Raw genomic sequence first — 15554 nt, 5'->3', positions numbered from 1 at the left:
ACAGGACGCCAGCGCGACTCTTGTGGCCGACGCTGTGGTTTTGCCGGCGCCTCAGCGCAGCGGTTCTTGGTGCAGAGGAAACGGGACTGGGTCCCCTACTGGCCAATGTTTGGAGCTCTGGGAAGGAAGAGTTGCCTATGCAGCTGATCAAAGGACGGGCTCCAGAAGGAAGCCAGACCAGAGATTCCCGGGCAGAAAAGCACCATCAATCTTAACGCCGCTGTCTGGGCCGGCACAGTGGGTTGCTCAGATTCCGGCGCTGGGAATCAACAAGTTGGACGTCCACTCAGAAACCTAATTAGAAAGTCAGTAATCACAAAGACGACAGATGGATAAATTTATAACGAAGGGAAGAAAACAGACTAAAAAGGCTGAGAATACCCGAAATCAGAACGCCTCTCCCTCTACAGGGGATCACAGTTCCTCATTAGCAACGGAACACGGCCTGACGGAGAACGAGTGTGTTCCATTAACAGAAGTAAGCTTCGGAAGGTGGATGATAAGAAACTTCTGTGAGTTAAAAGAACTTGTTCTAACCCAATGCAAAGAAACGAAGAACTTTGAAAAAAGGTTTGATGAAATGCTAACGAGAATAGACAATTTAGAGAGGAATATAAGTGAATTAATGGAGCTGAAAAACACAATACGAGAACTTCGTGAAGCATGCACAAGTTTTAACAGCCAAATTGATCAAGCAGAAGAAAGGATATCAGAGGTCGAAGACCAACGTAATGAAATAAAACGAGAAGACAAGATTAGAGAAAAAAGGATAAAAAGGAATGAGCAAAGTCTCCAAGAAATATGGGACTATGTGAAAAGACCTAATCTACGTTGGATAGGTGTACCTGAATGTGATGAAGAGAATGAATCCAATCTGGAAAATACTCTTCAGGATATTATTCGGGAAAACTTTCCCAACCTAGCAAGGCAGGACAATATTCAACTCCAGGTAATACAGAAAACACCACAAAGATATTCCTCAAAAAGACCAACCCCAAGGCACATAATCGTCAGATTCACCAGGGTTGAAATGAAGGAGAAAATACTAAGGGTAGCCAGAGAGAAAGGTCAGTTACCCACAAAGGGAAGCCTATCAGACTCACAGCAGATCTCTCAGCAGAAACCCTACAAGCCAGAAGAGAGTGGGGGCCAATATTCAACATCCTTAAAGAAAAGAACTTTCAACCCAGAATTTCATATCCAGCCAAACTAAGCTTCACAAGCGAATGAAAAATAAAATATTTTGTGAACAAGCAAGTACTCAGAGATTTCATCACCACCAGGCCTGCTTTACAAGAGCTTCTGAAAGAACCACTACAAATAGAAAGGAACAACCAGTATCAGCCTTTCCAAAAATATACCAAAAAGTAAACAGCATCAACGCAATGAAGAATTTACATCAACTAATGGGCAAAACAGCCAGCTAGCATCAAATGGCAGTATTAAACTCACATATATTATTATTAATCTTAAATTTAAATCGACTAAATCCCCCAATCAAAAGACACAGCCAAAAGCCATCGATATGCTGCATCTAGACCCATCTCACATGCAAGGATACACAAAGACTCAAAACAAAGGGATGGAGAAAGATTTACCAACCAAATGGAGAGCAAAAATAAGTAAATAAATAAAAGGCAGGAGTTGCAATTCTCGCCTCTGATGGGATGGACTTCAAAGCAACAAAGATCAAAAGAGGTAAAGAAGGGCATTACATAATGGTAAAAGGATCGATGCAACAAGAAGAGCTAAGAATCTTAAATATATGTGCACCCAACACGGGAGCACCTAGATACATAAGACTTATAAAGAGACTTAGACTTCCACACAATAATAGTGAGAGACTTCAACATCAATATTAGATCAATGAGACAGAAAATTAACAAAGATATCCAGGACTTGAACTCAGATCCGGAACAACTAAACTTAATAAACATTTATAGAACTCTCCACTTCAAATACACAAAATACACACTCTTATCAGTACCACATCACACCTACTCTGAAAGTGAAGTAAATCATTCCTCAATAATTGTATAGCATTTCACAGGTTTAAATGAAATATTGGTTGGCTACTTGTTTGTTATTTTCTTCCCTCCTTTCTTCCTGTCTCCATTATTAAGCACAATTATTGGCATAAAAGAGGTTTTCAATACCCATTTTTAGACTGCATTCTAGCCTGGGCAATAAAGCAATACTCCCATTCTCTCTCCCTCTTCCTTTTCCTCTTTCTTCCTCTCCTTCATTCTTTTTTCTTTCTTTCTTTTTCTTTTTAAAAAAAAAACTTATTGCTATTCCATAGATGCTAAACAAGATATTTCATGTTCTCTGTAATGAGGCATGAAGTAAATAACAATTTCAATGGTGATCACTTGATAAGCTATAAATCATGTTCCAATGTAAGAAGACATCCTCACTCCCCTTTATAATGTTTAAGCTAGAACACAAACAGTGTGCCTGTGGGAAAAAAAAAAAAAAAAAAAAAAAAAAAGTGCCTGTGGGAAAAAAAAAAAAAAAAAAAAAAAAGGCGGGGAACATTCCAAATGTATAGGAGAAGAAGGGTATAAGGAATGTAGCCCCTGCTGTTTTGAAGGACTCCACATGAAAAAAAAAAAAAAGGCTGCCGTGTGGGCAGTGCCCTCTTCGCCACCCTCAAGCTCACACCCTGATCGAGACCACCGTCTCTTACTGGCCCAGCCCCAGCCTCTTGCTGTCCCCACCTTACCTCCACCTCTCCCATTCAATCCCTAATCCCCTGGGCCTTTCCTCAGGCACCCTCCTGACCCTGTCGCTCTGGGGCTGTTAGCCCTTCCCTGACTCCCCCGGGCTCCTCAGTCTGGCATCAAGGGCCAGCATGTGCTGGACGAAGGGATCCCCTAGCCTCCATCCCAGCTACCCCTGGTACTTCCTAATCGGAGAACATGGGTTCCATGCCCCCAGAGGCCTCCGTGACTTCACTCCACTGTCCCCTCTACCTTCTTTCTCCTCAGCCTTTGAGGCTTGGCTCAGAGGTTTCCCAGTTTCTGAAGCCTCCCCTGAGAGTACTGGCCACCCTCACATGCTCCACCTGTGTGGTCACCCTGCCCCCAGGGCCACACCTCAGGCCACGGTGCCTCACACAGGGGCTGGGCAGGGAGCCTCTGATGGGACAGAGGCTGGCTGGTGACTGCAGGGGACCAGGTCTGAATGAGAGGCAGAAGTCATTCATGGAGAGATCCCAGAGGTCCCCCATTCCAGCCCCCTCACTTCACAGGAGAAAACAGGCTCGGAGGAGGGTGGCAGCCTGCCCAGGCCCTCAGGGAGATCAGGGGCTGTGTTGGGCAGAGTCCCCCAGCCCATTTCCCTGACACTCCACGGCACTTCTGGACCAGCAGTGCTTTAGCACACGGCAGGCTCTCACACAGCCTCCCCAGGATAAGGGGGCAGGTGCTGACATCGGGAAACCTGCCTGGACTTTCCAGTCCCGTGTGGAACATTCCTCCCTCCCAGGCACCCTATTTCTTATACAAGCTGATCCCATTGGAAAATCTCCCCCCCGCTCACCATCCCTGCTCCCTGCCTCTATCCTAGACCCCAGTGTGGACAGGAGGGGACAGAGCGCCTGGGCAGGCCGTCTGCTGTCTCCACTTGACCCCAGCCTCAGGTCCCCACATCCATCCCCATGACAGTTTAGCACACAGGTGGACAGTGCTCAGCCATGGCATGACCCCAGACCTGGAGCATATCAGTTTACCCTCCTGAGCCTCCACGCCCTGAGTTGTGAAATGGGAATGAGAGCAAGGATCCCTTCTTCCCAGGGGTGTCGCAAGGATTGATGGATGTGATCACCACCACCCTTTATTGACAGCTTCCTCTTGCCGCATCTGTAGAGCACTGGTGCCCGGTACATGCTCAGCCAGTGCTGGCCATTGTCACTCTACTGCCTTTTGATTTACACTTGCTCCTCCAACATCCCTAACAGAGAATCACTGACCCCATTTAACAGTGATGAGTCAGACTCAAGAGGTAAAATGACTTGCCCAGTTAGGAGGCAGAGCTGCGCTGCTCCCACTGTTTCCTGCATGGGAAGACTCCCAACAGAGGCCAGCACCCCACAGGTCAAGGTCCACAGGCACCTACCAGGGGCCAAAGTGTAACCAGGGCAGTAGCTGAGGCCTGGCCCTGAAGGAATGCCAGCAACTGGGGGAGGGAAACACGGTCAATTCAGGGACCAGGGATGCCTTTGGGAAAGAGTTGCCCTGGGATTGAGCAGGGAGAACGTGCTCCCTAGAGGAAGGGAAGCAGGGGTGTGTCTGGGAACAGAAATGGCTCAGACAAAGGCAAGACACTGGGGTTCCAGTAGGGACTGGAACCATAACCTTTCATTCATCACTCAGTGAATCTTTGCCAAGAGCCTTCCCAGGGCAGACCCTTCGATGAACTCTGGGGAACCAGATGGGACTGGTCTAGTCTCTGCTCTCAAGTTGCTGGGAGTCTGTGGGCAGACAGAGGGATAAGAGATGACAGACTGGAGTGGGGAAGGAGGGGATAAAATGGGGGTGGGAAAGGCTTGTAAAGGAGGAGTCTGGAAGTGCTGAGGTTCAATGCCGCGGATGCAAACTCCAGCCTCCCGAACTGTCCCTGCCAGCCTGTCATGCCCACCCCTCCTGCAGCTCCTACTCTCAGGGCCTGGGTGGGGGAGAAGCGGGAGGGGAGCTTTGGGATTCGGTGACATAGAGTTATGGGACACCATCTGACATGCAACATGACCCAGGTGAAACTTAAGCCTGCAGACAGAGTCCCTGGTCCCCACCCTGGGGGCTCTGGGCAGGTTCACAGGTCGTCTGTGTTGCCAGCCAGGCTGTGCCTCCCCTTCTATGGCTGCACCCTCCCAGAAGCTTCCTAGAGGGTCCTAGAACTGGATCCTCCAGAAGGATACAGCCCAGGGGCCAAAAAGGTGGTTAGCAGAACCTGAGCCCCAAAGTCGCCACTGAGATAACACTGACAAGGGAAACTCATGTATAGAAGACAGAGGTCCTGGGTTCTAATCCCAGCACCATCACTTACTAGCTGTGTGACTGGCTCCGTGGTCACTCTGTGTGCCTCAGTTTCCTCATAGGATAACAGTTTTTTCCCTCCCTGTCTTCCACAGATGACATGAGAGTCCCAAGACAGAACTTGGGTCAGAGGGCCTTGTAAACCTTGGGCGGGAGTGCACCTGAGGGCTGCAGGGATATCTGGGATGCTCTGCCCACTCCACGTCGAGTACCTGGCCTCGAGGGTCCCGAGCCCTCCCCTCTTCCCCAACAGATCCTTGGTTTCAAGTCCCTGCACCCTCTTTCTCTTGACTCTCCTCCCTCAGTCCAGGAGGCTAAGACAGGGACTCAGTCCAATTCTATGTCCCCAGACCCTGGCACACCACTAGGCACAGCCCACATTATGGCAGAGCTGAATCTCCCCAGCTTCTCCATATCCCTGCTAAGCTGCACCTGCATGCTCTGCACCCCATCTGCATAGCCCCAGTGCCACACACACGTACACGCATGCTCAGAGGCCCCAGGGTTTCCCCTAAGGGCCCTCACATGAACCAGGGCAGGTCCCTGACTTCAGACCTCCCCTTCCCTCCCAAAGCCTCCACCATCACTGCCAAACAAACTTACACTTCTGGGATCCCTTTCCCTCTGGGCCACAGATAAAGGGTTAATCTGTGAGATCAATTTCTGGGGCAGTGTCAAGGTGCATGGTGGATTCATGTGATGCCGGTAACCCAGCACAGCAAGGCTGTGGGCATTCATTTAACTTTCAGATTAGCGCTAACTTCACTGAGGTATTCTACACGTGTGATCTCACTTAAGGGTCAACAGCTCTGTGAGATATTTATTATTATCCTCATTTTACAAAGAGGAAACTGAGGCTCAGAAGGGAAGGAGACTTGGCGAAGGTTGCACAGCTAACTTGGACGAGATAGGATTTGAATGCAGTCCATCTGCCCCCAAAGCACCCCTGTGTCTGAGGAGTTCCTAGACTGCACTCCAACCCACCATACACATCTCTAACACCAGGCAGAGTGTACTGAGGTGTTTATGGAAACAGAACAGGTAGCCTGAGGCAGGCAGGGGGTTCCCTTTTGCTGGGGTGGTGAGGAATCATGGAAGGGGGCATCTGAGAGGCAGAAGTGGGGGCACAGGCACTGCATCCAACTCCTTGAGATCATTTCCCTGCCTCAAGGCATCTGTCAGCCCGTATCTTCCCCCAAGGCATGGGTGGGAGGAAGGAGGAGACTACTCACATTGCCTTCATCGTCCACCACCTGGATCTGCCCAGAGTCGCAGAGCTTCACCACTGCTCCGATAGGCACATCGAACTCCTGCCCCGATCTCAGGTCCATCCACACATAGTCCCCCTGTGGGCAAGAGAGAATCCCAGGCCAGGTAAGCATGGAGGGATCGGAGCCCCGTCCAGGCAGCCCTATATTCCTCTGCTACCACCAGAGGCTCTGGGCCAACCACAGAAGGGAGAAGAGAAGGGGACTCAGACTTACTAGAAGCCTTCTGGAGCAAGGCAGCCCTTGGGCTGGGCATTTATGCAACATCATCAATCCCTCCTCTAGAGCAGCCATGTTCCCATTTTACAGATGAGTTAGCAGAAGCCCAGAGAAAGCCAAGGCCTCTCGAAGCCCAGCTCTTCTACAGCCTACATGTGTATGATAGATTCACCGGGGTATAGGCAGAAACACCAGACCACTCAAACCATGTCCTGTCTATGTAACATGAGGTGACACCAGAGGGCACCCAGACTGTGGGTGAATGCTGCAGCCTCCTTCACCTCCAGGGCCGATTTTCATCATCATCATGATAATGGGTTCCTCACAGGGACACCACTCCATGTTGGGCCCTAGATAAGAGTTCAGCCATGTTGTCTTCTGGCATGTGGGGAGAGCCCTGGCTTTTGTGTCCCCTGCAGCATCTGGCCCAGGGCCTGGGTCTACTCACTCAGTAAGGGCTCATGAGAGCCAAACGTAAAACCCCAAGTCAGAGAAATGGACTGAGAACAACCACGTTCAGCACTGATGGATTCAACAAACATGTATTGACTACCTACTGAGTACAAAGCACTGATTAATCTAAATGCTGGGGGTGAGCCATGATTATGGAGTCTACATTCTAGTTAGAGGTGACAAACAACAGAGCAAATAGATCAGCACGATCACTTTGGGTACCGGTGAGTGCTGTCAAGGGAACAAAAAAGCCAATGGTGGAGAATGATGGAGCCAACCAACCTAGACCCAGTAGCCAATAAGCCGCTCCATGGAGGGAATCTCTGAGCTGACGCCTGAAGGGTGACGAGCCGCCAGCCTAGAGAAAAGCAGGGGACAGTAATCCCAGCATAGGCAGCAGCACGTGCAAAGGCCCTGCGGCAGGGAGGAACAGCCAGGAGGCAGGGCCTGATGAGTGAGAAGGAGCTCAGAGAAGTAGGTAGGGTCCAGGACACATAGGCCCTTTGTTGGCCTTGGTATACAAGTTTAGATTTTATTCCAATCCTAATAAAAGTATTCTTTTTGGGGTGGTACTCAAACTCCCTAGAGGTGTGGGAGATCTTAGACATTCTAATGAGAATATAACTTAGTATCAAGTCACTAATAAAAATGTAGCCGCTAATAAAACTGATCACAATGAGGTAAACCCATGGGAATGGTCTGACGGAATCCGTTCTGGGCTAGGATTCAGGAGACTGGATTTCAGGCCCTGCCTGGCCTTAGGTGAGTCACTGAGCTCTTTGAACCTCAATTTCCACATTTCTCAGTGAAGGCTGGACTCAGTGAGTCTAAGACCAACTCATTAGTGTTTCAGCCTCATCTTGTTCCCATCAGAACCAGCTACAGTCATGCATTGCTTAACATCACAGATAAGCTCTGTGCAAACATCGTGGAGCCATCGAGTGTACTTCACAAACCTGGAAGGTGCAGCCCACTACACACCTGGGCTGGATGGGGCAGCCGCTTACTCCTAGGCTGCAAACCTGTACAACCTGCTACTGTACTGAATACTACAGGCAGCTGTAATCCACGGAAGAGATTTGTGTATGTAACATATCTAAACATACACATAGAAGGTACAGTAGAATATGGCATTATAGTCTTATGGGACCACTGCCATCTTCCAGCCACAGCTGGCCCTGTCGGTGCTCTCTTTATATTAATTAGGAGGTTGGCACATGATAGAGTCAGGCTAGTCCCAAACCCAAGCTTCCTCCCAGAAAAAGTAAGAAAAATTGAAGAGGCTTGGGAGTGGAAGAGAACTCCTGTTTACTGAGCATTCAGTGAGGGCCTGGGCTCCACAGGCTGTACCCCATAAACTGCCCCATGTAATCCTCACAACTGCTTAAGACCCAAGCCCCAGCTACACTCCCTGACCCTGGGCTTACCCCTTACAGCCACCCCACACTGGGTCTGCTCCCCTTCCCCACTGGTTTGGAGCTCCCCTGGGTGGGGCTCGGTCTGAGTCCCTCATCTGTGGCTCCCCAGAGCCAAGCACAGAGCAGGCCTTGGTGAGAGAGAAGAGGTGAGGAGCGTGAGGGAGCGCATGTGGGCAACAGCGCATGGCCAGGGGACTGTCTCCAATTTTTCTCCTCAAAGAGGTCAAGAAAAGTGCCCAGGGTCACACAGCTGTTTTATGGCAGAGCTAGGACTGAAGCCCAGGTCTGACAAACCCCAAATCCAGGGCTCTTTCCTGACATTCCCCAGGCCCAGCCCCACATGCAGCTCAGTGAGCAAAACAGGAAGCACTGAGAGGGTCCTTGCCCCAGAAGGCTGGTGGGTCTCCGAAAGCAAGCTGGAGACTTAGGCTGAGGGCAGCTGGAAGGCAAGGGTCTCTCTGAGCCACCTGTATCCCCCAGCCCAGTACAGAGCCTAGCACACAGAAAATGTTTCCCCTGAGAAAACATAAAATAACCAAAATCCAAAAAACTTCATGTGAGCAGGAAATGGAGATTCCGAGAAGCTGAGTGAGGCACTTGGGGCCACACAGCAAGCAGATGTGACTAGAACTCTTCTTACCTAGGGCTGTCACCAAGAGGGCAGTGACCAAACTATCTCTGCTCTAGGTCAGACTTGAGGAAACAGTTTCACAAGGCAGGGGAGAGACTTCAGGGAGAATTCTGGGGTCTTAGGACTTCTGTCTTAGGACATTGGAATGCAGGCAGGTTGTTAGGATCCTCATTTTATAGATGAGGAAAGTGAGGGGGGAAAAAAAAAACAAGGAACCTGGCCACAGTTACTCATCAAATCAGTGACTGACAGGATTGCTAGCATCTGGAGGACAGAGCCAGGACCAAAACCAAAGAGGGGTAGGAGTCACTGGCTCAGAGGGAGAAGGAAGGGAGGAAGGAAGCCACGAAAGAAGATGAAGCTTCATTGCGGGGCAGGAGGGAGGTGAGGAAGGGGAACCGGGCTCCAGGTAGAATCCTGCCACCCCCTGCCACCCCCATGGCTAGCCCCAGGCAGCCCCTCACTGCATCTGGCCCCATTCCTACACCATGTTCCGTGACAACTGTACACACTGTGAGGGGTGCCTTGCTTGGTCTCATTCTGAATGAAGATCTCGTTTGTGACACGGCACATGCCTCAGTGTGGCTGTGTAACATGGGACAAGTCCCAGCTTCTCGCCTGTCAAATATGTGACTGGGACAGAGGGTCTCCCAGGCTCCGCCAGCTATGCAGGCTCCCAGCTCCAGAGTCATGACTTTCTAGAACGGGTCTGTTCAAATGTTCTCAGGGGTACCCCAAAACCCCTGTGGGACCTCCCCCAAGGAAAGCCAGCACACACCCACAATGAACACATAGGAGATCTGGCTTCTAGTCCCAGCTCTGCCACCAATGCTGTGTGTCTTTGGATGAGACACTCAATCTCTCTGGGCCTCAGTTTCCACCAGCCTTGAAATGGAAAGAGTCAGTGCATGCAAAGATGAGAGACCCATGATGTTGTTCTTTCTGTCTCCCCTCCTTCCTCCCAGGCATCAAGCCGGTCCCGGGCCAATGGCAATTCCCCATGGGGCCTTAGCCCTTTCTGCCTCTTCCTTCCTCTGGGACCAGGCCTGGGGTCAGTCTCTGTTTGTGGAGTGAAAAGTAATCTGTTTCAGGACATTTTGCCCCTAGCTGTCTTCATGATCACTCTGCAACGCTGGTTTTATCCCCCCATTTTCACAGAAGGGAAATGTGAGCCAAGCTCTTGCCAGTGTCTAGTTGCTAAGCATAGTTTAGGGAGGAGACTGGAGGGCCATGCCTTCCTTCTACCAGCAGTCAGCCAGTCCACAAACTAAGGCTGGGGTCCCGCTGTGCACCTGGAGGTGCTTCCTGCTCTGGACCCCAGCAAATGCAGGAGGCCCCTGCTCAGACCTGGCCTGCCTGGCTTGGGTTTCCCACATGCAAAACCCCCCCTCCCGGCAAAGGGCAGCGGCGGCCAAGTTCCCTCTGGGGGAGGTCAGAGCCGCAGGTGGCATCCTAGGGCCACAGTCCATGCACACCCTGAAGCTTAGCGACCCTGTCTGGCCCACCCAGCTTCTAACAGGCAAGGAAACTGAGGCCAGGGGCAGGACGCCCTACCCCTCCCCTCTCCCCTCCCTGCCGGGGCCTCACCGGCAGGATGGCGTAGCTCTTGAATGCCTGGTTCAGGCTGCGCACCAGCACCCACTTGCCGTGCTGCGGGACTCGCGCGGTGTCCGCGGGGTCGGCGGGGGGCTCCATGGCGCAGCGACGACGGCACTGCTCCGGCTCCCTAATTCACCTAATCCCGCGCGCGCCGCCCCCCCACCCCGGAACCCTAAACCGGGCCATCTGCCGCGGGCCCATGGCAACCGCGGCTTAGGTGACGCCCGCGGGCGGGACGGCGAGGGGGCGCCAGCGCAGCCCGGCCCCCTCCGTCTCGGCGGAACCCCCCACACCCCCACTTCGCGGGAATTCCAGGCGGCTTCCCTGGCACCGCGGCGGGGGCCCGGGATAAACGTGGCGCCTGGCACCTCACCCCGACGGCAGTTTTGGAGAAAATCGCTGTGTTTTCTATGGAAGGAAACACGAGGATGTTGTGGAATGGAACACGGTAAACTCAGGGAGTTTTTAAGACTAAACGGGCGATGCACCAAAAATATTTCTGGCTCCCTGGCTGCCTCTGGGAAGTGAGGACAGATAAAAATTTTCCCTCCGGGCTAAGTTTGCGGAAAAGCCCCTGAAGAGCCTGTCTCCTCCTCCCCCAGCCCCTGAGGTCAAATAGCAGCCTAAGTCCATCCTGCAGAAAAGGCCTCGGAGGCCCGGTGTAGGGTCCCCTGCACTCCCCAGGACAGCTGAAACACCTGGATGGCTCAGAGCTCTCCCTTCAAAGACCTGAGCTGGCCTCCTGTGTCCTGGCAGCCACACAGGGCTGGGCCCAGGTGTGGATCCAGGCTGTGCTGTGAGCCAGAGGCCACCATCCCATCCTTAGGGCCAGGAAGGCCCAGGCCCTGAGACTCCCTCCAATTCCCTCCTCCTCGCCTCACCTTGCCTGTCTTTGTCCTTCTCCCCTCTTTCCTCTTTTTCTCTTCTCAAGGTCTCCAGTCTGCATTTGTGGCCCTTGGCATTGTCTAGTATCCTGGAAGCCAATTTCCCTCCCCCAATTAATGAACAACAGCAGAGTGTGGGGGCCGGGGACTGGGCAGGGGGGATAGCAAGGAAAAAGACGTGATGGCTCACACAGGGGTCAGAGCCACACAGGATGGGCCCAGTTCTACCCCACTCCGTGTCCCAGCCTTGGGGATCCAGGGCTCTGCCGCCCAGCACAAAGCTGACTGATCAGTGATTCCTACTCACTTCCTGTGACCTCTCGGGGCTACTGATCTCAGGGGAGGTCCTTCCCCCAGTCAAGCCGAAAAGGAGCACACCTATCTCTCCCCGCCCACCTGCAATACACTGGAACCGGACCCAGACCTCAGACACAAGGAAGTGCTGCTGGTGAGCTCCCAGGCATTCTCCCATGTAGCCATATAACCAACCTTCACTGAGCACAGGCTCACACTGAAGTACAGAGGATACTGTTAACAAGACATGTCCTCAGAGCTCTCAGCCTGGTGTGGTAGACAGACCCAGATGCAGATAAGGACAGTACCACCAGATAAGAGGCAGATCAGCCCTGGAAAGACAGGATAGCATGGCCGCTAAGAGTCTGGACCCTGGAGTCAGATGGTTTAGTTTCAATCCCAGCTCAGCCACTCACAAGCTGTGCTACCTTGGGCAAGTTCCACAACCTCTATGATCCTTCCTTTCCTCATCGTCAGGTGACAAAATGACAGTGCTTCCACATGCTCGTGAAGATTTAACAGGTTAAGATACATAATGCACCTAGATTGCTGCCTGTTAGAGCAAATGTTATGTGAGTGCCAGTCATAGTTAGCAAAGGGAGTCATGTTAGGGGTGACAGCTAGGTTTTATAATTTTTTAGGTGGACATTAAGTAAAGGGCATCCCAGGAAGAGGGAACAGCAAACTCAGAGAATCAGAGGACAGAGGAAGAGATCCTCAAGTAGGTCTGGTGGCTGGCGGCTGAAAAGAGGTCCCCTTGGGGAGACCCTGCAAGGCTCTAAGAGCCTGATCTTGTCTGGTTCCAGTCAAGCTACTGAAACCACCCCTGAGCTGGAGGAATAGGCCTCTTCTCCACAAGTGGCAAAGACAGAGACTCTTGAAAGCAGCAACAGAGAGGTGACTCATTCTATACAACACATCCTTAATATAAGTCTCGGCTGATTTCTCATCAGAAACCATGGTGGCCAGAAGGCAGTAGGACAGCATATTTGAAATGATGAAAGAATTAAAAAACTGCCAAGAAAAATGTGTATATCTGGCATAGCTATCCCTCACAAAGGACGGAGAAATGAAGACATTCCCACATAAACAAAAGCTGAGGGAGTTTCTCATGAGTTGACCTGCCCTATAAGAAATCCTAAAAATTAAAAGACATGGATCAACAATGAAACAAACAACCCACTTCAAAAATGGTCATAGGCAGGAGTTTGAGGCTGCAGTGAGCTATGATTGTACCACTATACACCAGCCTGGGTGACAGAGCGAGACTGTGTCTCCAAAACAAACAAACATAGGCATAGGACTTACGTAGACATTTCTCCAAAAAAGATATACAAAGAGACAAGAAGCATATGACAATATGCTCAACATCACTTATCATTAGGGAAATGCAAATCAAAACCATAAGGAGATACATTGCACATCCATTAGGATGGCTATTACACACAAAAAAAAAATAGGAAAGTATTGGCAAGGATATGGAGAAAATGGAACCCTTATGCACTGTGGGTGGGAATGCGAAATAATACAAATGTTTCGAAAAACACTATGGCAGTTCCTAAAAAATTAAAATGAGAATTACCATATGGCCTAGCAATTCTACTTCTGAATATATACTTAAAAGAATTAAAAGCAGAATCTCAAAGAGATCTTTGCACATCTATGTTCAAAGCAGTATTAATTATAATAGCTAAAACACGGAAACCACTCAAGTGTTCCTCAGTAGATGAATGAATAAACAATGTGTGGTACAAATATACACTAAAATATCACTCAGCCTTAAAAAGGAAGTAAATTCTGACATATGCTATTAATACAACATGGATGAACCTTGAGGATATTATGCTAAGTGAAGTAAGCCATCACAAAAAGACAAATAGTGTATGATTCCACTTATGCGAGATACCTGGAGTAGTCAAAATCAAAAACAGAAAGCAGAATGGTGGTTGCCAGAGGAGGTGGGACAAGGGGAATGGGAAGTTATTATTTAATGGATAGAATGTTTGTTTTACAAGATGAAAAGAGTTGTAGAAATGGATAGTGGTGACGGTCACACATTATGAATATATTTAATGCCATTAAACTATGCACTTAAAAGGGGTTAAATGGGGCCGGGATGGTGGCTCATACCTGTAACCCCAGCACTTTGGGAGGCTGAGGCAGATGAATCACCTGAGATCAGGAGTTTGAGACCAGCCTGACCAATATGGTGAAACCCTGTCTCTACTAAAAATACAGAAATTAGTCGAGCTTGGTGGCAGGGACCTGTAATCCCAGGTACTCAGGAGGTTGAGGCAGGAGAATCACTTGAACCCGGGAGGCAGAAGTTGCAGTGAGCTGAGATCACACCACTGCTCTCCAGCCTGAGCAACAGAGGGAGACCTGTCTCAGGAAAAAAAAAAAAAAAAAAAAAAAAAAAAAAAAAAAAAAAAAAAAAAAAAAAAAAATTAAAAAAAAAAAAAAAAAAAAAAAAAAAAAAAAAAAAAAAAAAAAAATGGTTAAGTGATAAATGTTGTTATATGTATTTTAAAACAATACAAAATTGGCAAAAAGAATTGGAGTACACTAGACAGTAATGCAAAGCCATACAAAAAAAAACAAACACTGATAAAGGCACTTACATAGATAAATAGAAAAGCCATTATCTAACCAGGCACAGCAATAGGTGCCTGTACTCCAAGCCACTTGGGAGGCTGAGGCAGGAAGGCTGCTTCAGCCTGGGAGTTCAAAGCTGTAATACACCATGACTGCACTTGTGAAAAGCCACTGCACTCCAGCTTGGGCAACATGGTAAGACTCCATCTCTTAAAACAAAACAAACCAACAGGAGAGAGATCCAAGATGGCTGATCACTAGCAGCTCGGGATTGTAGCTCCCAGTGAAAGCGCAGAGAACGAGAGGACGCCACACTTTCAGATGAATTTTTGTTGCTCACGGACCAGGAGATTCCCAGCGGAGGAGCCCCATGGGTTACCAGCGCGACTCTTGTGGCCGGCGCGGCAGTTTTGCTGGCACCCCAGCGCAGCGGTTCTTGGTGCAGAGGAAACGGGACTGGGTCCCCTTTTGGTAGACGTTTGGAGCTCTGGGAAGGCAGAGTCACCTATTCAGCTGATTGAAAAAGGGACTCAAGAAGGAAGCCAGACCGGAGATTCCCGGGCAGAAAAGCACCACGAATCTTAACGCTGCTGTTTTGGCTGGCGCAGTGGGTTGCTCAAATTCCGGTGCTGGGAATCAACAAGTTGGACGTCCACTCAGAGACCTAATTTGAAAGTCGGTAATTACAAAGACGACAGGTGGTTAAATTTACAATGATGGGAAGAAACCAGCGTAAAAAGGCTGAGAATACCCAAAATCAGAATGCCTCTCCCTTTACAGGGGATCACAGTTCCTCATCAACAAGGGAACAAGGCCTGATGGAGAACGAGTGTGTTCCAGCAACAGATTTAGGCTTCAGAAGGTGGATAATAAGAAACTTCTGTGAGCTAAAATAACATGTTCTAGCCCAATGTAAAGAAACTAAGAACCTTGAAAAAAGGTTTGACGAAATTAGCGAATTAATGGAACTGAAGAATACAATATGAGAACTCTGCGAAGTATTCACAGGTTTTAATAGTTGAATTGATCAAGCAGAAGAAAGGATATCAGAGATCGAAGACCAACTTATGGAAATGAAACGAGAAGACAAGATTAGAGAAGAGTAAAAAGGAATGAGCAAAGTCTCCAAGAAATACGGGACTATGTGAAAAGACCTA

General features: G+C 49.6%; 1 protein-coding gene across 3 annotated transcripts in view; it reads right to left on the bottom strand.

The window, feature by feature from the left end:
- MYO7A (myosin VIIA) overlaps nucleotides 1–15554 on the bottom strand; it is a 90964-nt gene that overhangs the window by 69097 nt on the left and 6313 nt on the right. For 2 of the 3 annotated variants that reach the window (XM_037740143.1, XM_037740144.1), the window contains exons 1-2: nucleotides 10613–10744; nucleotides 6269–6382 (exon numbers count right to left, since the gene is read on the bottom strand). In XM_037740143.1, the coding sequence (XP_037596071.1) occupies nucleotides 6269–6382; nucleotides 10613–10720 (222 nt within the window). In that variant the 5' untranslated portion in view covers nucleotides 10721–10744. Of the gene's footprint in view, nucleotides 1–6268; nucleotides 6383–10612; nucleotides 10745–15554 lie in introns of those variants that run through there. The other variant, XM_017533058.2, reaches the window with a different exon arrangement.

The sequence above is a fragment of the Cebus imitator genome, unplaced genomic scaffold (assembly GCF_001604975.1).
Source record: "Cebus imitator isolate Cc_AM_T3 unplaced genomic scaffold, Cebus_imitator-1.0 Scaffold79, whole genome shotgun sequence".
NCBI lineage: Eukaryota > Metazoa > Chordata > Mammalia > Primates > Cebidae > Cebus > Cebus imitator.
The sequence above is the reverse complement of the archived record's forward strand: the minus strand, read 5'-3'. Positions and strand labels throughout refer to the sequence as shown.